This window comes from Scomber japonicus, chromosome 21 (genome assembly GCF_027409825.1).
Source record: "Scomber japonicus isolate fScoJap1 chromosome 21, fScoJap1.pri, whole genome shotgun sequence".
NCBI lineage: Eukaryota > Metazoa > Chordata > Actinopteri > Scombriformes > Scombridae > Scomber > Scomber japonicus.
This window is the reverse complement of record NC_070598.1, coordinates 16,499,033-16,521,798: the sequence shown is the minus strand read 5'-3', so window position 1 is coordinate 16,521,798 and position 22,766 is coordinate 16,499,033. Positions and strand designations below refer to the sequence as shown.

At 39.0% G+C, this 22,766-nt stretch overlaps 1 protein-coding gene across 1 annotated transcript in view; it reads left to right on the top strand.

Moving 5' to 3' along the window:
• Nucleotides 1-22,766, top strand: part of ctnnd2a (catenin (cadherin-associated protein), delta 2a) — a 215,672-nt gene that overhangs the window by 164,459 nt on the left and 28,447 nt on the right. Inside the window, exons 15-18 of the mRNA XM_053342297.1 lie at nucleotides 6,026-6,143; nucleotides 10,977-11,159; nucleotides 14,696-14,869; nucleotides 17,521-17,671. Coding sequence (XP_053198272.1) covers nucleotides 6,026-6,143; nucleotides 10,977-11,159; nucleotides 14,696-14,869; nucleotides 17,521-17,671 — 626 coding nt within the window. The remainder of the gene's footprint in view (nucleotides 1-6,025; nucleotides 6,144-10,976; nucleotides 11,160-14,695; nucleotides 14,870-17,520; nucleotides 17,672-22,766) is intronic.

The following is a 22,766-nucleotide window of genomic DNA, read 5'->3' as shown; positions in this document are numbered from 1 at the left end:
CACACCCATGCATGCACGCACACACACAAACACCCCCCCCCCCCCCCCCCCACCCCCACACACACACACACACACACACACACACACACATCCACACATCCACACACTTGTGCAGGGGCACCACACACCAGCTGTTTGAGGCAAAGTCACTCAGCGGTCATTTGTTCCTTGAGAAACATTAGAGAGCCATCTGCCCGAGATTCACTCCTGCTCACATCTTTCCTGTACATGGTGCATGGATCTTTAAACAGCTAAAACTATTAAAGGTGACTGACTCATTTCCTGAGCTATACTGTGGCATCTTGGGGAAAAAAAGAAAATGTTAAATGCAAAAAGTAAAACATATATAAACTGTTCAGTATCTTTTAACCACGGTCATTTTTGAACTGTTGAATGTTGAACTTTACCAAGCTTTAATGACTGCCAAGTCAGCTCCTGCAGGTGTCAAGGACCTTGTTAGTGAACTTCTTCTCACTTATGTGCGGATGCTACTTTTCAGTGGTCATGTGTCATGTTTTACCTTTAAGGATGCTGTTTTTGTATTGGCACTTCTGGTTGCATTGGTGGAGATTTTTTTGTACAGTGATTTCAATTTCAAAGCAAATGAAGACAGCTTGCAATCTTTCTGTGAGAGGAGGAATTCATAAATCCAGGCAATGCCATATTTAAAAGATGTGTTTGTTTTTGGTGAAGTGAACAGTCATTCAAAAGTAAGTAGTAAACTTTATTTCACCTCAACGCCTTTCAAAACCAGAATTACAATATCCCTCTAAAAAATACAACACCGTAAAATATAGGCGCAATGTCAGCATAGAGAAATACAGATAGAGCAAGTGATAGAGATCATATAGAGAAATAAAAACAACATTTTAAAGAAGAACGTAAAAATCTTTGCAGATAAAAAAGTTTGACAGGTTGCCAAACTGCATGGTGACTGGTAAAATTAGATGGGGGATGTTAGATGCTGGCCACAATTCTTGTTTTAAGTAAGGCACATAAGGTAAATAAGATTAGTTCAGTAAAGCAATGACCAACAAAAAATGGTTGTATGTGCTCTGGGCATCTACCATACACCATACATATATAACTGTATATGCTTGACCTTCATTCTGTAAAACAGTTCAGGCCAGTTTATTGGCTTTAAGATGATATGTAATACAGCTAGGTAATGCTGTGAGTGTCTAACAGCCTTCTTGCTTTCATGAGAATCTTTACAGAAAACATGACGCACATTCTTCACTCTAACCAAGGCTACCTGTCACCTGAAGAATCTGAGCCAACAAGGTTTTTTTTATCCTTGTCATTTAATACATATCTTATACTTTATTTGCCTCTGTTATAACTTGTGTCAGTTATTTTACTGTATATTTTATTTTACTGTACTATACTGTACTTGAACCTGGAATCAGCCTCAGTCTCTGTTTAGTTTCTCCATTCCTTTATAATTTCATCATCATTTGATCCAAAAAAAGAAGAAAGACATCTTTGTCTCATGCTGTACTTTTGATGATGCTGGCCCAGCAGCACTCTAGTAAATATTTAGTTTTTGTTTCCTTGGAAGAGGGCTCATGCCACATCAGTGCCACACTTCTCTCCATGTCCTAAATTTCCCAGGAGAGTATATTAAATGTTGTTTATTACACTTCAGGTTGACAGAAATTACTGAACATTACCTTCTAATGGCAAACGTTACCAGAGCCAGTACACAATGTATTTCTCAAAACCGTCTGAGGTAAAGTTGGGAATTGGCTTTGCTCTTTAGTGCTTGCACCAATGTCACTTTCCTGTTACTTTATTGCTGCTAAAATAACTGTTAAATTCTGAATGGAATGCTTAATCAAGTTCTGTGTCTTTTTGCTCAGTAAGTAATTATTTAACAATGGAGGCTAATGAGTTAGACTGAATTAATGAGAAGTGACATCAGATAGGATAAAGTGTAAGCCTGTAATGGACTCGTTAAACAGTACAGATTAAAGACATTCACAGACACCCTCATTCACACACACAGGTAACTGAAAACCAGCAGGTAGGCGCTTACATTCCCATTTTCAGTAACGTATTTTTAGAGTCTATGCACACATACATTCAAACCTTTAAAATGTCACCTTCCGTACTCATTCTTCATCTTCTTATGAAATATGCCATCTGATCTGAACCTCTCTCTCTCTGAGTGAATATCATATTCACTGATTATGTTACCAGAGACCATGAATCCCTTATGCTAGAGCGAGGAAGCTGACTTAAACAAACGAGCTAGTCTTATCTAAATATTCGGTGATGCAACACACTAAGATGTGAGAATGCCGGAGGACACATTATATCCAGAGAAAAACTTCTGAAATCTTGGCCTCTCTGTGTTTGTTAGTAACTAGCACAGAGGGAAAGGCGTGTTGCAGAAAGTCACAATATTTCATGCTTCATTACCAAGCCACTAGACTAACAAGCACATTTGTCAGACAGTATACACACACAATACAGACACAAGTACATTCATGCACATTGTGCAGACACTTGTGTTGTTCTCTTTCTTATATGTGTGCACAAATGCACACATGGCAACATTTATCTTCTGTCCATGGCTCAGCTGTGTTCTGACCTCTCCAGAGCAGTCAGTCCAAACGTACACAAGCTATTAAACCTCACATATCAGGAAGTAAATGTAGTTAGTTAGTTAGTTTCTAGGTCTTTAAAAGGTTTCACTATAATTTTCGTGTATGACTGAGAATCACAATGTGATACTAACAAGCTGTTGGAAGAGAGGAACCTTGACAATAATGATGAAAGTAACTTTTCAACAGTAAGTTTTCTAATAATTATCTTGTGACATAAAAAGCAGTGTATGGAGTTACTTTGTCTTTTACAAAAAAAGAAAAGAATCACATAATCGGCTAGATTTACTCACGGTCATCAAAATGAACCCATTCTACACCTGCCTGGACAGGGCTGACATTGGTCTGTGCTTATAATTTCCATTCTTCAAAAACATGTGATGACTGTTCTGGAAATGTCAAATTTCTCGTACACTATCTATATTGCTTATTTAAATCCTGTTTTGAATAATATTTGGGTCAGAAATTGGCTACTTTATTGCACAATTGTGCTTTTATTTCTTTATCTTCAAGGCATGTATGTTATGGAGTAACAGTAAGTCACTTATATCCTTGAAAACATTCTTGGAATAGTTGCAGTTAAAGTGACTGCACAAATGGCCACAGGATTGATATATGTAGCTATAGTGTTATGTACATCAAGATCTTTGTGTCCCGTCAGCATGTGAAAGACAAGACAATCTTATCTGTGCATTTAAAGTAGATGGAAAACATCCTTTAATGCTACGTTTTTCCCCATTCTTATTTTAGGACTGTAAATATTGGGCAGTCAATATAAAAAGAAAGGAAAAGCGTCCTCAGGCACTTGTTAGGCATGTGTCGTGACAGTATATGCCTATGTGGGCAAACACTCACATTTTGTGAAAGTTCTCTCACTTAAACATTTATGTGCACAACCAAGTGCCTTCACCTCCACCCATGATAAGGCATCAGATTAAAAAAGAAAGTTGACGGATATCTCAGTAGAAATCAGCACATTCAAGGCTGAGCGTTAAAGCAATAAATTACCCATCCTCTCTCTTTGTCACCCACCTACCTCCTGTCTTTGGTGCTTAAACATTAGTCAAGGTGAAGTGTTTTCACTTCACTGTTGTTTCATATCGACTCAACAGAGAATTTTGTCTCTGCTTAACGAGCTTCCCATCATGGTCTTGTTTGCATATTAGCATTCAAAGCTAGTGAAAATGACTTGACCTTCTCTTTGAAGCGGAGAGCCGTGAACGTGAAGTTTTAATTGAGTTCTTGTGTCTTCTTCTCTCCTCTTATTCTCTCTTTCTCATCAGTACAATAAATGATTGACCTCATCTCATAGAGTGGTGAAACAGCTGTGATATCTTTATTATGCCAATATGATGGATGAACTTATTCATTCATACTATAACGTCGTCTCCTCGTTCACACCTCTATTGTCCGCCTCATCTGTTTTTTTTGACATTTCACCTATTAAAGGAAGATGTTTAAACTCATGTGACTAAACTTTAGTAATTGGTCTGTTAATTCTTTTCATTTCTTGCTATCTTGTTGGACCTTTGTCTACCCCCACATCCTCTTATCTGTACGGCAGCATAATGGAAGTTCATTGTATAATAGTCAACAAATAAAGGATTAGTATATATCAACCAGCCATAAATGTAGAGATACAAAAGAAAACATAAAAGCTGTAGCTGTACATTCATGCAGGTATTGTAGCATGTGTTGGATGAACAGTATGACAGCATTGACATGTTTGCAAACTAAGGTTAGTGTGTTTTTGCCTCGTCTTACTCCTTGAACCCTTTTCTAAGACTTACTGCTACAACAAGACAATATTGCGCAACAGGGCATTGTGAGAGAGTCACCAGTGTCTCCTTCCATCATCTCTATTCAGCTGAATTGACAAGAATTGATTAGCTGAGAAAATCTATTCAGTGACCGTGACAATTAGTTTTAAGACATTTGGAGTGTGCTTGTATAGATTTGTCTCTCAGCTATTTACACATGCTGTAGAAAGACACAAAACAAATGCACTATACAGTACTTGTTATTGCTCTAATTTCTATTTCCCTAAAAGCTGTCAGCAGCATGATACACACACAGAAACACCATACTCACTTTGGAACATTTCCTATGTTTATGTGAATGCAGGAATTCATGAAGCTGGGTGTAAAGGTGCCTGTGTTTTCTGTATAAACCTGGCTATTGTCTTGCCTTCATAGCTCAATGAAAATGGAAAGTACTGTATGTCAAAAATAATAATATATCTATTTCTGGTACATCTGCTTTCTAAGTTGTTAGCCTATTCAACGTGTATCTGTTCCTTGATTTTTTTTGTCATATCTCATTAGTAGCTGCACCATGATTATCAGCACTGTGAGTGTGAATTCTAGACAAAATGTACCATGCTATGCTGCATCATAGCTGCCTCCAGTTATAAGAAGTGCACGCTAATGAATTTACATAAAGCCTTCTATATCTTAATATATCCTTGTTGAGTCACTCGTTACTAATTGTTATGTTCAGGTCAAGGGGGCTGTTGAGTGATCATGTAATTCTTCAAGTTAAAGAACATTTAATACTGTCTGTTCTTTCTGAGTGTTAATATAAAGCATCAGTTAGCTTTATGTCTACTTGTAGGCAGAGTCATAAAGCACTATAGGCTCAATCTATAATTAATAATGCAAGTACGGAAAGTGTTATGGATCAAGTATGATCAGCTCATACAACAGCCATCAAAAAATGCACCTGTTACAAATGCTGCAAAGGTAATTTTCATATTCGTGTTATTGACAGAAGCAAGTGATAATTTCATGCATGAGTCAGTGTCTGGTACAGAGCATATCTCCATGCTGAAACCCAAACAAATCTAACCCAACACCACCCACCTGTACCTCCAGTTCAATTAAATTCTATTCATTATCTCAGAGCATCATATTGGCAAAGCTGCTAATAATAGATGGAACAATATTGTTAAATTATCAAAGCAGCGTTGGTGTGGGTATTGGCTGTGAAGTTCAGCTACGAACTGTCTGACTAAAGCTGCTTTTTTTTCCTCTTCCTTTTCCTTTTTTTTTTTTTTTTTTTTGGGACTCAAGTCAAGTGCTTTAAATTGAAGCGAGCCTTCGGGGCATAGATTGAGATGTATCCAGAATTTTAATGCTCCCTTTTCAATTGTTTAGTTTAGGGAGAGCTGCCAGGTTCCCCCGTTTCTGTCTCTCACTCACTCACTCCCTCTTTCTCTCCCTCCCTGCTCCTGTCTCTCAACACCTCTTGTAACCAGCTTTCTTTTTTCTTTCATCTGTCTTTCTGTCTTATCTTCCCTTCCCACCAACTCTCTTTCTTTCTCCATTTGCCTTTCTCTTTCTATTTGGCACATACACAGACACATACACACACACATATACACACTCTGATCAGTGCTCCGTGTGTGTGTCTTGCAGGAATGTAAGCTCCGCAGGTGAGGAGGCGAGACGAAGGATGAGGGAGTGTGACGGCCTGACAGATGCTCTGCTATACGTCATCCAGACCTCTCTGGGCAGCAATGAGATCGACAGCAAGGTGTGTGTGTGTGTGTGTGTGTGTGTGTGTGTGTGTGTGTGTGTGTGTGTGTGTGTGTGTGTGTGTGTGTGTGTGTGTGCGCGTTCATTCATTCACATTCTTATCCACCTTTCCATCTCTATCCATTGTGCTTTGCATGAAAACTACACTAAGCAAGATTATCATAGAATAAATGTGTATTTTCAGACTAAACCAGGACAGAGAATTGTACCAATCCCACTTATGTCAGCGAAAACAAAGAGGAGGTGACAAATACAAAACAATAGCTGAATTTCTTTCCACTCCCAGCCACCACAAGTAAGAAGCATTTTAGTTTTCAAGGAGCACGCAGTTCATCATGTTTTATTTAGAGTGAATTAAAGCTCCTAAATTCAAAGTCTTGCGGCATTTCTTGTTTTGGCATTTAACTCCGCCAGTAGTCAGATTGAGTGGGTTTATTTTCACTTTGCATTTTCTGAGTGAGGACATGTTCATGTTGGCTTTGAGTGTATATGTGTGGGCCAGTCAATATAACATAAACAGTGTTGTGGATGACTGATTTTTCAAGGTCTCCCTGTCTCCTAGCCTCTCTCTAAATGGCCATCCTTAATCACTGTTAAACCGCCCGCCCCCCCCTCCACCGTCTGACTGCAGTCACCAGAGGAGTACTGCTGTCGCCTCCGTAACAAAGACTGATTGGCAGGTGAACCAGCAAGTGATCACTGTTGCAGTAGCGATGTACATTAGCTACGTGCTCAATTTGGTCTCTGACTGCTTTTTTCATCTTCTCCTTAGTTCTCCTGCTTTTCCCAGACTGCCTCTTCCTCCTACTGTCTGCTAATGTGACTGTTTAGCTGGCAGACTGATTAAAACTCAGCGTCAGAAACATTATTAATACCGGATTGCTCCACTTTACCAATAGTTTGTGTAGATTATTTCAAGAACGATGTATTTGACATTGGTTTTCTAAAAAGCAAGAAAGCAGAAATGATTAAGAAACACAAGCTAGTAGTTTAAGTACAATTAATATGTATTACTAGTTAAGCAGGTACACCATATGCTTGTATAATCACCATTGCATTGCTGATCTCACGGAAATTCCCTTCGCCTCAACTAATCATTAAGATAGTCTCTCCTTTCTGCCTTAGTTTTTCTCCTGTCTTTATTCAATAGCATGGTCTTTCAATTAAACAGCATCATTTATTGATTTCACATTCAGATTGTGTAATGCTCTCCTTCAAACCCTACCTTCTCACTCAAATAGCTCTTGCTCGCGCACAGATTTTCTCTGGATCTTCTCCAACTATATGTTTGCACTAGGACACATTGTTGCTTGCACAGATTTCCTGCTTCAGCTTCAGCCCTTCTCCTCAAACTCAGGCGGCTTTTGTGCACTCATGAAACGTCTGCTGTCAGATTGTTTGTGTCCCTGTTAAAGCCCCCCCCCCCCAACCAATAGAATCCCAGGTGTAATGATGACCATGGAAATGATCCGTGCCTCCTTATGGGCATGTTCCCTTTTCTTCTTAGAGCAGGGGTGGGGAACCTTTGTTCTATCAAAGCACCATAAATAAATGATTGAGGTAAAATGTATCCTTTTTTAATATTAATAGGAATAATTTAACTGTTACATGGACATGCTTTTTATTGGTGGTCAAATTTCACATTAACCTCTAATGCAATGCCTGGAACTCGTTTGCAAAGTATTTGATATCCCAGCTGGTTTTCCAGTTCTGGGCCAGTCTTGAGTAGAACCAAGTCTTTACAAGAGTCAGTTTTGTGAAGAAGTGCTCACAGCGGTATGTTGTCCTAAACAGAGATGCAAACTTCAGGGCATGCCTCCTTAGCATGGGAAAATGCTCAGGACCTTAAAGTTAAAGTTTATAGAAGCAGAAGGAGGATGTTTTTACCTAGCTTTGAGTCTTTGCTTTGCAGCTCAATGGTTTTGTGTTTTAGGTTGTCAGGCACATCAGCTGGTTCCACATTAAACAGCGTAGCAAATACGTTCAGTTCCTTTTGTTTACTTTTCATGTCCTTAAACCTCTCGACAAATGCCTGAAGGAGTTTTGCACACTCACTAGCATATTGAAATGGTATAGTAGGCTTTTGTTCTTGCATTGTAGGAAAATGCAGTGTGTTACCCCTTTCCAGTTTTACTTACCACAGCTTTCGTTTTCAACCGATTTCACATGTGAAAGCAGAGAGCTGGTTGGGACCTTGGAACTTGACATTCAGCTCTGAGATATACTTGGTAATGTCCACCGTGAAGGCCAAATCACACAACCATTTGTTACCACTGAATTCCACAACAGGTTGTCTTTCCATCTCCATGAATTGCCGTACTACAATTTTAAAACTGTGTGAGCATATTTGTATGACTCAGCCATCGCACCTCCCTATGGTAAACCAGATCCCTATGCTCTGATTCAAGCTCACTTAGTACTTCTTTGTACTGGTGGCTGTTTAGCCCTCTGCTTTTGATCACATTTATGATGGAAATGACAGTTGTCATTAAATTTGTTAGCTTCAGGGGATGTGCATGCAGGCTCTTCACGGTGACATACAACTAAATCACTTGGATTAAGACTGAGATGACTCATTTATTTTTTGACTAGTGCAGTTATTCCCTTGTGCAGGATAACCTGTGGGGAAGCCACTTAACTTTTCAAATGGTAGTTCATATTTGTTCATTTAAAACAACTTGCTCCAACCAATTCTCACCTTTGGTAGTGCTGTGGCCTGCAAACAGCGATTCCTTCCTCTTATCAAATTCGGCACTTATCTCAAGCACAAACATTTTGGCAGTATTTTTTAGGTCTTTTGTTACATTGCAGGCCAGAGTGAAAAGCTGTCCTTCAGTGTCTTTTTCAATATCTTGTGCCATATCAGTAATTCACCCTGCAACTATTCTTTGAGACAAACTGACACTTGGAACAGTTTTATTTTGTCGAATGCTAGGAACTCTACAGCGGCAACAAGGCACCCTGTCACAAATTCTCCTCCTGAATGAGATTTCAGCTTCTTAGCTTTTAACTCACTCACCACAGAACACTGTACCTGTCAGATTGTGGTTTTGTGAAAGCTGCTTGTTCAGCCCCCAAACTCCACTGACGAGCATTAACTTTATCCAAATACATTTGTCCTTGCAACTCCTCCAGTTTAGCATGATTCGATCTCTGATAATGCTTGAGACTGGCCTTTTTCATCACTGTGAGAGCATCCCCATAGATTAGGTATACTGGCTTGCCTTTTACTTAAGAATACTAATAATAATAAAATGATTTTTTTTTGGAAACCGCAACATTCTGAATCAACTGTTTTTTTTCTTGGACGTGCATGTTTAACTTGACCTTGACCTGGAAGGGACCACCTGAAAGGATGTTAGTCTACTTTTTTTTAATCTCAGAAAATAAGTAATTGCTGTCTAAAGATGTTTTTTGTATTTCTTCTACGCCCCAGACAACAGATGTCCCCCACTCCCGTCTTAGAGTGTGCCATACAGGGTGTCACTCCCACCCTACAGAGCATTATTAAATGTGCTTCACCTGCATTCTTATACAACTTTTGTAATAAAAGAACAGCTTATTTTCTTGCTGTGCAGGTCTGTGCAAAGCAGGGCAGGGTTTCAAGGGAAAGCATTACAAAATCTGAACATGAAATCAATGAATCATGCTCTCAAATTGAAAGACTACATTGTTGAATAAAGATAGGAGAAAAAGCCCCACAACAAACCTCGACGGAAATGCACAAGATCAGAAGAATATTCACTAAGTGTAATGTAAAAATGATGTGCTGCAGTCAATTTTAAGTGTGTTTTTGATAAAGACCCTAAATCCCTCCCGCTGTATGGCGGTTGTTCTGTTATTGAACTTGACACCTGACCTTCCTTTGGAGACAAGACGTGCCGAGTAATCATTTTAAAAGCAAAATCAACTGTCTTTTTATTCCCTGAACCATGCAGCCGGAAAGACTCGGGTACTGAATAAACGTGAAATAACAGATCGAAATATGAAATGTCACAGTAAATTGTAAATAATATGTAACTTCGCCTACATCAGTCTGTAATAGAATGTGAATAGAATTTCAGACATGACTGCAGCTCGCTGGAGTGAGACATTGTTTTGTTTGTTGCATCTCTTGAGGCTGTTCAATTACATTCCTTGGTTGTTTTTGTGTAAACCAACGGACAGACAGAGAGAAGATTGATGATTTGTCTTTGTTAATTCCCACTCTGTTGACTCGATGACTCCCCGTTCTCAATGATACTAAACACGCACACCCACATGAAAGTACACATTTACACATAGACATGCACTGCACAATGCGTTGCCTCTCTCATTCAGACACACGCGCACTCACAGGTTCCTCGGCTGGCGGGTGCGCCTCTAAACACGGTGTTTAATGGGGTGTGATACAATATATTGGGCTTGTCATTTTTCCTCATTTACCTGAGTTCCTTCTAATCTCATTTCAAAGTCAGAGCTAACAAAATACAGAGGCATATTACCTATGAGATTATCTTCCTTCTGCCTTCTCTCTCTCCGTCTTTCTACGTCTCCCGCTCTCTCTGTTTGTCTGGTTTCGTGGGTGTGGGTGCAAGGCCAATAGTGTAAAAGTGTGAGAGTAGGCAGTTTTTATTAGCATGCTTTGACTTTGAATTTGCTATGTTCTCAAGCGCAATGTTTGATTAAGTGGCATCAAACACAAACCTCCCACCTCAACTTTCTTACTTTATTCATTTATATCTCTCCTCTGTATTTCATCTACTCTTCTTCATTCTCCCAATCCTCTTTTCCTCCCACATTACTTCATCTCTTATCTCTCATAACTCTCGACTCGCTGTTTTTTTTGCAGACTGTAGAGAACTGTGTTTGCATCCTGAGGAACCTGTCGTATCGTTTGGCTGCCGAGACATCCCACGGCCAGCAAGGGGGTTTAGAGGAGCTGGATGGCCTGCTTTGTGATGCCAACGGTCGCGACGGAGAGAGCTCCGGCTGCTGGGGCAAGAAGAAGAAGAAAAAGAAGGGTGCCGAACAGGTAAGGACAGAGGTGATAGGAGATGATGAGGGTGAGGGGCAAGGAAATCACAGAAATATAGATGGATGAAATAAACACACAGGATGTGTTTTTGCAATCTTTTTTTGATGGTTTGACAGTAATGGCAGGAAAACACTGTTTAACAATTAAGTCCAAAATCTCCCATACGTAGGTGTTCAGTTGGGTTGAGATTTGATGATGAAGGCCATAGCATATGAATCATATCATTTTCATGTCAAAACACTCAGTGACTGCCCATGCCCTTTATGGAAAGGTCTGCATTCATTATGTTCCGCTTTTATTCAAGGTTTTACTTCACCAATCTGTGTACATGCAAAAAGTAGAGAAAGACAGCTTTCATGATGAAGCAGGGACACAGTGTGAGTAGTTGAGGCAACCTCCCCTTCAACAGGGACGTGTGTGGTAAATAATGGAGAATGGGATGAAAATCATAGATCACAGAGCTGAGTTGAAAAGCATTGGCTTCTTTTATAATATATCAGCTCATAAGCCAGTTTTTTGCAGTATTTTATCACTCTTTATATAATTGATGCTTTTTAACCCTGGCTCTTTGGTCAAAAGCCTCATCATTTTGAGTTTTTTCTAGTGTCTTTGTCTTGCTCCAGCCATTTCCTCATCTCTATGATTTTTTTAGGCTATTAGGATATATGTACTGTTGGTGGACTAGACTAGACTCTGGACTACTTGTCATGTTTTCAGAAAATCAAAAGCACACCTGACTGGACGACATAACGTGTACATGAGAGTTCTGCACAGGCCCAAAACTGAGACATGAACCTTTGTATGCATCCGTAAAACCCAACCAACTGAATCCGACTGGTTCTGCAAAATTTGAGACCGAAACAGAACCTTAAACCTGAAGCTACAAATTTGCTTTATATCATCGAGTGCAGACAGTCAGCTCACCAGGCTAATGTGATGCCTGGGCCACCCTTTGGGCATTGTTTATCTACTTGAAATGATGTAATGCATGGTTACAAGTGACTGACACGGTCAGAGAGAGCAAGAGAGAAATCCCTAAGAAAATAACAGTGGAAAATAACAAAACTCAAATCAGAGCAACACTTTATGCAATACAACAACTCAAATCTGACCAGTAACTATATTATGTACACATTGAGAGACAGACAGTAAGACAGGCAATAAACTGAGGGGAGACAGACAGGCAGCGAGGGACTTAAAGAGGGAAATGATGTGAGAGGAAACCAGGCAAGAGGGAGAGAGAGATGGATAGAGAGACAGAGAGAGTGCAAGAGAGAGACACAGGCAGTTAGACTGTAATGTAGTCTCCTTAATCATTTATTAGAGGTTCAGACAGCAAGGCCAAGGAGCAGCATGGGAGCCTGAACTGGACCTAAACACTCCTAATGGACTACTGGAGCACACACATATGCACACACACACACAGAGAGTAGTTTTCATGCTACCAGAGATATTATGTAGAATTATACTTTGTTTGAATATATCCAGCTGTCTTTTAAAAATTCTTGAGAGACATTTTTATGAGATTAAAGTATTTTTCAAGTGTCTTTCAAAGCTGAAATATGTAGCATTTTACATCGTTAATCTACAACTACAGTAAAAATGGAAGGGCATGTAGAGTTCATCCTTGTTTAATTAATAGTCTGACCAAATAACTTGAATGTGAGTGCTTATTAGTTACTTTAAATGGCAGGATTATTATTCATTTAGTATTTCCATTTTATGCTACTTTGTACTTTTACTCCACTTACTCCGCCTTTTTTTACTCCATTTGTACTTCACTGATATGTATTGTATTTATATTGCATAGCCACTTTTCAGATCAATATTTTATACACATAAACATGGGATCATACTTGTAAAATAATTATAAAATATCCTTGTTGTAGTTCGACCACCCGACAGTATAAAATGTCAAGTATAATTGTTAAGATTAGCTTCATATTGACAACTTTAAAATGCTGCTTGCGTGTATATGTCAATAATTCAGTATTAATGTTCCAGTAGTTTATTTGTGATAAATGTAACACTCTAAATGCAGACTGTTTGTATGAATACTGTAACTTTGATACTTTAAGTACATTTTGCAGCCAGTACTTACAGTAAGTACTTTTGCTTATATACAATTTCAGTATTTCTTCCTTCATTGGTTACTTTCCTCCCATTGTCAAATAGGACAGGTATAGTTACCTGATCTATTTCTCCATAGCAATATAGCAGAGTTTGGAGAGCACCTCCAACCACAGTACTTTAAATATTTCAGTTTTAGTATTTTAGGAACTACAACCATACATATAGTGTATACAAATGCATTGATTAAAAAGATAATATGGAATATTCCTTGAAAAAAATAAGGCTACATGAACATACGTTTCAAACAAACTAAAATATTTGAACGTGTTTGAGAAACTTAATCTCTCAAGATTTAAAAACACAAAAATAACATACATTTTTATTTCTGTAGGATGTCTCTAGGCAACAGAAAATATTATGAAAGTGTTAGTTAGGGTTAGTCTCTTGTTGTAGCTCCTCTACACACTTCAAACTATAAGAAGCCTTTGATTTTGTGATCAGAGAATCTATGTATAGATAAAAACATGCACACACTTGCGCACGCACACAAACACACTCTGCAGCACCTCTCTCAAGACACACACTAGCCTAGTTTACCTTGAGACAAGGGGAGGTGGGGAGGAAAGGCAGTAGAGCGAAACCGAGAAGGTCGATAGGGAGAGGAAAAACTGCAAACTGGAGAGAGAAGGATTGAAATAGAATAAGAAAATAGGGAGAGAGGGGTGAATAGGGAGAATTAGAGGAGAGCAAGGAAGAAGGAGGGAAACGAGGGGTAAGATATAAATGACAAGAAGCAAAGAAAAGACAAGAAATAAATACAAATAAAAGAGCAGGGAGGGAAAGAGATATAGTTGTGGGTTCATGACTGCATGAAAGAAGTGTGGGCATGTCACTCAACAAAGAGATTTCAACATCAAGGGACTCTATTGTAGTGAAGGAGGGGAAGGAGGTAAAAGGGAAGAGAGGTGTAGAGCTTTAGTTTTATTGCTCAAAGCAAGAGGAGGAGTAAAATGTTCTCTCATAGTCTCTGTTAAAATTCATCTCTTTTTTTCCCCTATCTTTTGCCCTTTCCCACCACTCCCCTCCATCTTCATTCTCGCCTGCTAAACACGGTAACAGGGAGTGATTTACTTAGAGGTACTTTGAGATGTAGTATGCTTTCATGCACTTACACATATGAGAATATACATTATACTCATCCACAGATTTCTATATTTCAATTGCCTTGGTTGGTGGTAAAAGACTGATGTGTGATCAGTAAAGTCCCATTGAAATCACATTAAATCCAAAAAGCAGATGGGGAAAAGTAGAAAACTGAATGAAAATTGTTCTCCTCTCTTCAAAAGTACAAAGTTGAATTCAAGACATAATATTGTCAGAAAAGGGTTTACAGTTTTCATACAACTATCTTTTCATGAATAAAAAAGAAATCTGTTCCATTCTTCTTTTCTTTCTCACAGTGGGATGGCGTGGGTCCCTTTCCAGACACAGCGGAACCCCCCAAAGGGGTTCAGATGCTGTGGCACCCCACTATTGTGAAGCCCTACCTCACCCTGCTGTCTGAATGCTCAAATCCTGACACCCTGGAGGGAGCAGCCGGGGCTCTGCAGAACCTGGCTGCAGGCAGCTGGAAGGTAACCGCTAAGTTTAAATTGTTTCCAAAACTCTGCACCTTCTTATTTCTGTGCTCAAATTGTCTCTGTCACACATAAATATCATAATAAATATCTCTGCAACTATTTTTAAGCCAAAGTTACAAAGTGCTATGACAAATTGTTTGTCAGTTCCAGAATTCAGGCCTGCGCTGCTGTTTTGACTGTCGAGTGTATGACCAAAATGCTGGTGATGTAGAATTTGAGCTGACACTGTTCTTGCAGTTGCTGAACTTCACTTTGAATAGAGCATCGAGTAAACAACGAAAAGTGTAAATGTATGCATGTTTCTCCCCATTTCATTGTCGATTATTGTGAAAGGAAGGGATTCATCAAAAACCTGTCCTTACCCAGCCGTGCAGTGAATGGAGAAGCGCACAGTGAACACAAATCTTTGTACAGATAAACCACAGATAAAACTGTTTACTCACATTGTAGGACAAACCACTTAAATGTGTACTAAAACTGATTATGTGTACACTACCTATATGATGAACAAGTATTATGTAAAATCTGTCCTCTCTCTCTACTGCCTTCATCAACAGTCCATTAACATAGTGCTGATTTGGCTTCTGTTTGTTGAAAAGTAATGTACTAACAAAGTCTGAATGACCTGTAATACATGTACTTTTATAGCAGACAAATATCCATTTATATTTTAACAAAGAGTTACATATCAATAAGGACACTAAAGATGTTTGGTGTGTGCAAACAAGTACTTTCTCTTCATTCAGTCTTTCTTTTTTAAACCATAGGCCACAGCACACAGGATAAACAACTCAAAGACATAATCGATTGGAAAAATTGTCTATTTGCTCGCTACTCCATCCTGCTGACTTAATATTACGAGTGCACGCCCATGTTTTTATATGTTTTATAGTTTAAAATACTGCTTAGTAGCAATGCAGTTACTGTAATAATGTAAAGGCTCTGAGCCTGAACACACCAGGGAGTACAGCCAGGGTTTAACAACAGCCGACTGATGGGAGCAGCTAGATCGTAATAATGTGTGAGTCATGCAGTCATATTGGATAGTATTGTTAAGGGCAGCTCTAGCCTTGAGGGAGATGGATATAAGGGTAAAAAGCAGAAAGTATGAGGGCGTAACCTTTAAATGACCTTGAAATGATAAAACTGCATCTGACATTGTAGGTTGCAAATACGCTATCGGTCGCAATGTTGAAGAACATTTTTAGCGTGGTCACAAAATGACGTCAGGAGGTAATGTTAATTTTGCTGTTTGTGAAAACTTGAACTCGAGAGGCAGTGATAGACAGGAGATTGCACTATGGTGGAGAGGCATGTCCCTGTGGTCCTGTAGATGTGTGTGGGAGGTGTGTGTATCTGATTTTGGTTTTTGTGAGTATTTCCATTGGAAGAGGAACTGACAGAGAGACAGAGCAACAGAGAGATGCAAGAGGAGGCTACAGTAAGACAAGGGAGGAGATGGAAATGGGGGGCAGGTGGTCCTCAGGAAATCACATTTTCTATTTTAGGGTCTTGCTGTATGCCCGTGTGTGTGTGTGAGTGTGTGGGTGTGTGTGTGTGTGGGTGTGTGTGTGTGTGTGTGTGTGTGTGTGTGTGTGTGTGTGTGTGTGCGCGTATGCGTGTGTGTGCTTTGTTGTGTCTCGTCTAAGGAAGCTACCTCTCCTGGCTGAGAATAGTACTGCTAACAGTTTCTGAAGAAGATGTGTTGGCGTACTGCTGGCACACTCTACGCTCTGCTCACTAAGCTCTTGGCTAAGACATATGATGATTTCCCTGGGGTGAATTATTTCCTGAAATTATTATTTGAAGCATAGTTTTCCCATTTTGGTCTCTAGAAAAAAAAGAAAAAAAACTTCAATGAGCATTTGAAAGGTGGATTATTCTTTTTTACACTAACTTTCTGCTTCACACATCGCTTACTGATATCCATTCTTGGGTGCAGTTCAGCACATCCCCAGTCTTCTACAGTTGACCCACAAGGCGGCACCACTTGAGCCTTTTAGGGTCGACTAGACTATTTAAGTGTGTCTTTATAGTTATTGAGGGAGGATAGAGTGGTCCCCTAGCTCAAAACTCTTCTATCTGGTTCATATAATTCTCCCTCTTACAGTGTATCACTTGTGAGTCAGTGTAATGCCTCAGTCTCTCTCTTATTGCCCTTGAATACAATATATCCCACTCGACCTCGCCCATTGTCTGTCTCTTCTGTTTTTTTATACCGCTTCCACTTGATTCACAGTGAGTCTATAGCCCCTTCTTATACAGCCTGTTCAAGGTGGGACTGTTCCACTATTTTTCCACCTCACCATTATAAAAAGTGCAACAATGGAACGGGGGGCATTTGTTGTCCTGCCATTAAGCCAGCATTGTAGTAGTCACACTGCCGGAGCAGCATCTATGTAAAAGTATGGCAGGATTACTGACATTACACGTCACACCTCTCATTCTGGAATACAGGCATGTATGTAAAATCACACGGGAACAGAGAGAGAAAAGAAGGAAAAATAGTGATATTAAATTGAGTGTTTGGAGGGGAAATCAATAACATAAAGCACAGATCTTTTATAAAGATGTCGGAAGTAAACTGTTTGGAACAATGGACCAAAGTACAAAATTAAGATCTTCCCCCCTGCTTTCCCTGTCAGTGGTCAGTGTATATCCGGGCTGCTGTCCGTAAGGAGAAAGGCCTTCCCATCCTGGTGGAGTTACTGAGGATAGACAACGACAAGGTGGTGTGTGCAGTGGCGACCGCTCTGAGAAACATGGCCCTGGACATCAGGAACAAGGAGCTCATAGGTGAGTAATGATGAAGACTTTGAAATATCTTCAAACTTGCATGGATTACTAGCCTTTCTAATACACTCTTACACTATTATGTTCAAAAACTGTGTTCTTTGTTTGCGAAGTTCAACCTGAAGCCCATTTTCATCACTAATTGCATTCTCTTGTAGTTGTTCTACTGTGGTCTGTTCCTGTCATGATGTGTCATTTAGAGTACGGGAGTCAGGCACTTGTATTCATCTGATGTAACACCTGGGTCAAGAGCTTGTAGTCAGTTGCACCAATTACAAGTACTGTAGAAGTAGAAGTCACCTCTGTCTTTTAGAGGTAACATGATGTTGATTGCTCACCCAGCCTGGCCTACCATGTTAACCTGATGAAGAATTATGGTACTGCTGTGCTGAATTTGACCCATTAAATAATGTTATTAATTAAGACAGTTAACTAATAAACGCAATCTAGTATCAAGTCTATATAAACAGACAAGTAGCAACTAAAGCTCTAAAGCTGCCATACATTGCCACATTATGACAGAGGAAGTATCATGGATGGGGAGACTATTACTACACAATTGTTGAGTAAAATCAATTCACATAATAATGTAATTAAGGTGTGTTTGTTGATGTCTGAACGATTCAGGCTAATATGGAAAGAAAGACTAAGGACTGACTAAGGAAATAAACAGGCAGCTGATATGTATTTAAAAATGAGAAGCTGGAGAAAGAGGTAGAGCAGGAGTGAGATAAAGGAGGAGGTGATCAGATCAAAGGCTTGAATTGAGCTTTGGAAAGCACAAGGTAGTAATGAGTGAGCCTTAGTCAGGCTTACAGACTGGCAGCATTACCATATCTAGGGACAGGGGATCACTAGGTAACACATTAATACATTAGGACATTTTTATATCACTGTGTATTTGTGTGTGTGTGTGTGTGTGTGTGTGTGTGTGTGTGTTATCACTTTCTCTCCCCATGGCTGCATCTGTATAAACACATTAATTGATATGGTTGCTTGTGTGTGTGTGCATGTGTGACATCACCCATCTCTGTCTTTGGTATCTATGATTATCGCGGCTTCCTAGTGAGCTCAGTGGTTTCTATAGCAACCCGGCTACCCTCAGTCTCAGGCAAGGGGAGTCTGGAGCCTCTCTGGGTTTTGCTGGAGTGGTGTAAAAATGACAAGGAATGCCGCCGGCAAAGCTCAACACGCCCATACTGTGATGGTCTGGCTGGCGCTCGGCGGCGGATTACAGGATAATTGAAGCCTTCACACAAAGACGCTTATCAGTTGGTCTTGAATTTTGTTTTTTTGTTTTGTTTCGTTTTGTTTTTCTTTTTTTCTTTCCACACCTGCAGTTTATCAGGAAGTCAGATACATAGAAAGTTACAAGTACATTGATCTATTCCTTTTCACCTACATACATACTTACATCTGCCTGTTAGGCCTATTCCAATATTTCTGAAATGCTCCACTTTCAAGCTATAAAAGCAGCCATAGATAACAGAAAATAAATATATAGATAATTTATCATCATAATAGAGTTTATGAGGATTTCTACTATCGATAAAGGATATTTTAAATTTGTTAGAAAAAAATTGGTAAACCTCCAAAAACCGTTCGTATACTCAGTATCAGGTGGTTTGATTCCACAGTTTGATTTCCAAATGTGAATGTAAATGTGAGTGTTACAGCTTGCAAACTTGCAGATTTTAGTTGATAGAATATGGAAGCAGAAATCATTCAAATGTAATTACAGTCACAGCCACTGCAAGATGTGTTGTTGTTTTTCTCTAATTAGTACTGGATCAAACTGGAAAGCATTGATACTGTACATATCAACTCAAAGAGAATTGTTACTGCAGTGTGTAAATGTTACCCCCGCAGCCAGCCAGGCACTGTAGAGTTTAATAATGTGTAATGTATAATATGATTGGTTTTATTAGAGTAACATAGTATTGCATGGCCAAAATGCTGTTTCAGCTCCCTTTAAATAAAGCCTTACTGAGCCATTTGCTCTTATATTGTCAAAATGAAGTATTAATTTGAATAAAACAGTCCACATTCTGAAAGGATTTAACCAATTCTTCCATTTGACCTTCTACAATGAGAACGGTGTGTGTTTTGCTCAGAAAATCATTAAAATGTTTGCTAATTGATTCGAATATTAGCGGTAATTGGTCCATTTTACTTTTAGTCTTTTATAGCCATTAGCTTTCCAAGAAGAGAAAGATAAAGGGGAGAGTTACAGAAAGAGATTCGCCCCTGTAGTGAATATGCACTTGATGGAGAGAAAAGCAAAACACGCAGGCTGATTGAATAATGTAATTACTTGCAATTTTACAGGGAAAATCAATTCACATTTGTTGGGCATTTTCATTTGAATACATGCTTGACTTATTCAGTTGTGGAGTAACATGATTTGAATCCTGCATGTGATAAGCCCTCAGTGGTATTTTTTAGGCTTATGAAGACACAATAAGACAGAGACAGGGTGATGGAAGCAAAATAAGATATGTAATAGCGATAGAGAGAATGAGAGGCATTGCAGATCATTATTCTCCTGTAGTCACTGTGGTACCATTGGGGATAGTTTGGCAGATTGATGAAAAAATAGGTACAACAGTGCCAGAAAACAGAGGTACATGAAAAATATTGTTCAGAGATTAAGATGGTCATTTAATTAAAGTTATTATTGAAAGTCACCAGTCCGGTATAGCTGATATATTTAGAAATGTGGATTACTGTCTTCTTAAACAAAGATCCCTCAAGCCTTTTGAGTGTTGAGTGTCAGAAATACTACTAAACTGTCAATTTTTCAACAGCCAGACATTTATAAGAGTCTCTTCACATGTCATTTATTTATTTAAGAATTGTGTCACCATTTTAAACTGGGCGGAAAGTGGCTACCCATGGTTTTATATGAACTCATGCTGTTTGGGTTTTTCAGTTTTTCTATACCAGCTGGACCCTGCCTGTTAGGTCTGGAACAGGCTTTAATAGTAAATCTTTAACAGTACTTGAAATACTTTTTAATATTAAAATGGTTTAATGTACCCAAAAATACAGCGATGGCAACCCTGCTCTGTTTAGATAGACAACCAATATTATTTAAATATTTTTCAGTATCAGTATGAGTGGAATGAATGATCACAAATCAGCTTCTCTTCCAAACTGTGAGACGGCTAAATTGTAAAGCAAAAAGCGACAGGCAGAGGTAATGGCACACAGGGACACAGAAAGATAGAATGGCTCAGAGATGCAGAGAAAAAAATGGAGAGAGGAAGGGAGAAAAGTGAAAGGGATCAGTCAGGGATGAGCCTTTGCTCTTGGCAAGGTGTGAGTTGATATGTGTCGACAGGAAAGAGGTAGAGGCCAGGCACTCCTAAGAGACAAGCCCCATTTGGCCCATGTTCACAAGCTATATCCAGCAGAGTGACTCTAACCTCTGAGTCAAACACCTTTTTCTACACCATGCATTTCTGGAAAAAAAAACAACAGTTTAACCCACAGTGACAAATAGATTTTACAGAGCAGTTTGTGGGTCCTTGTCAGATCTATGTTTCACCTAATTATAATATCCTTTTGCATGGCTAATCTAAAGAAAATCCCTCTGTCTGAAAAGCAAAAAACCAAATCTTCTTTTAAAACTCATACGATAGTGTGTCACAAACTGTTAGTGCCGGTAGGTTTGGCAGCATCACTGTAGGGGAATAGTTGTTTGCATGAAAGCTCAGCCAAGTGAGTGGAGATGAGAATCATCTTTCGCACACAATAACCTCAGTGTCAGACCCTCTGCAACGTGCTGCATGATTGGATGGCAGTGAGACAAGCAAGAGGGAAGGAGCAAGAGAGACACAAGGCTAGAGAAGGATGGATGAAATAAAGGAGCAAGAGGCCAATTCAGGCTGTGGACGATGAAACAGTAGAGAATAAGAAGAGAGAGCAGTGACAGCTTAAGACCTAACCACATATATATGCTTATATTCTAATCCCTCTGTAATATGATTTAGTGGCATATTGATGTCACTGAGAATCATTCTTCTCATCTGTCAATGTTTTTGTCTCTCTCCTGATTTCACCTCCTTCATAGTTTTTGATTTGCATAATGTACTGTACGCCTGTGCAGCAATGAATGAGTCCCATTCACTGCTTCACCGTCTGTCTGTGCAATTCTTCCCTATTTACTTACAGATGGTAATTTGACACACATGAATTGGGAACGGCACTTGAATGCCAAAAAGACACTCTATTATTTCAAATACAGCAGCCATTTACCAAAGGTTTTTATAAACACATGCTGTGTCTGCAATCAAATCTAAAAGAAAGTTACTGTTTAATGAAAAAAGGATGAATCCAATCCATATTTATTTAAGACAATGAATCAATTTAATGTGTTTTTGTATTTAGAGACTCTAAATGCTAAATTTAATTGGGTTTCTGTATTTTGCAGTAAGGGATTAATTTCAATTCCAAATATGAATTCCTAAAACAAAAACCTGTACTGGGGATTATATTAGATATGTGATGTATATAATACAAAGTTCAATGTGAAACTGTTTATGCAAAACTTTTTGAGTTACACTTTTCATACATCTATTAAAGCATATTGAATGTTCTAAAAGTTTGTAATCCTAACATGCTAATAGTGTTTGATTATCTGTCAATATACAAATTAATTTTTAGGAGGCATTCAGAATGTTTAGGATTATTAACAATTATCACAAAACATGTTATAGTTGGACTCAGAGATACTATACGAAGATATCAACAAAATTAGTCAGCTTCTAAATACCAGATTTGCTGGCTTCCTTTCACAGTTCAGGCTACAGTAATTGACCTCCAACATCAAACAAAGCTCTCCATGGTTTACTTGCTGAAGACCACCTCTTTCATGTGAATCAGGGGACGCTTGTTTTGGTGCATGCCCAAGTTTGATCGGGAAGCTCTCATGTTGGATATGTGTAGAAGCTCCGCAGCTCTGTTTGAAAGCACCTGCAGAATACTGATAACTAGAGACGGGGAGATTCACCGATTCGAATCAGCACACCAGCATTTATGATGCAATTGCAAGAAAGTGTCGACCGGATACAATTTGGGATGAATTCGCAATGCA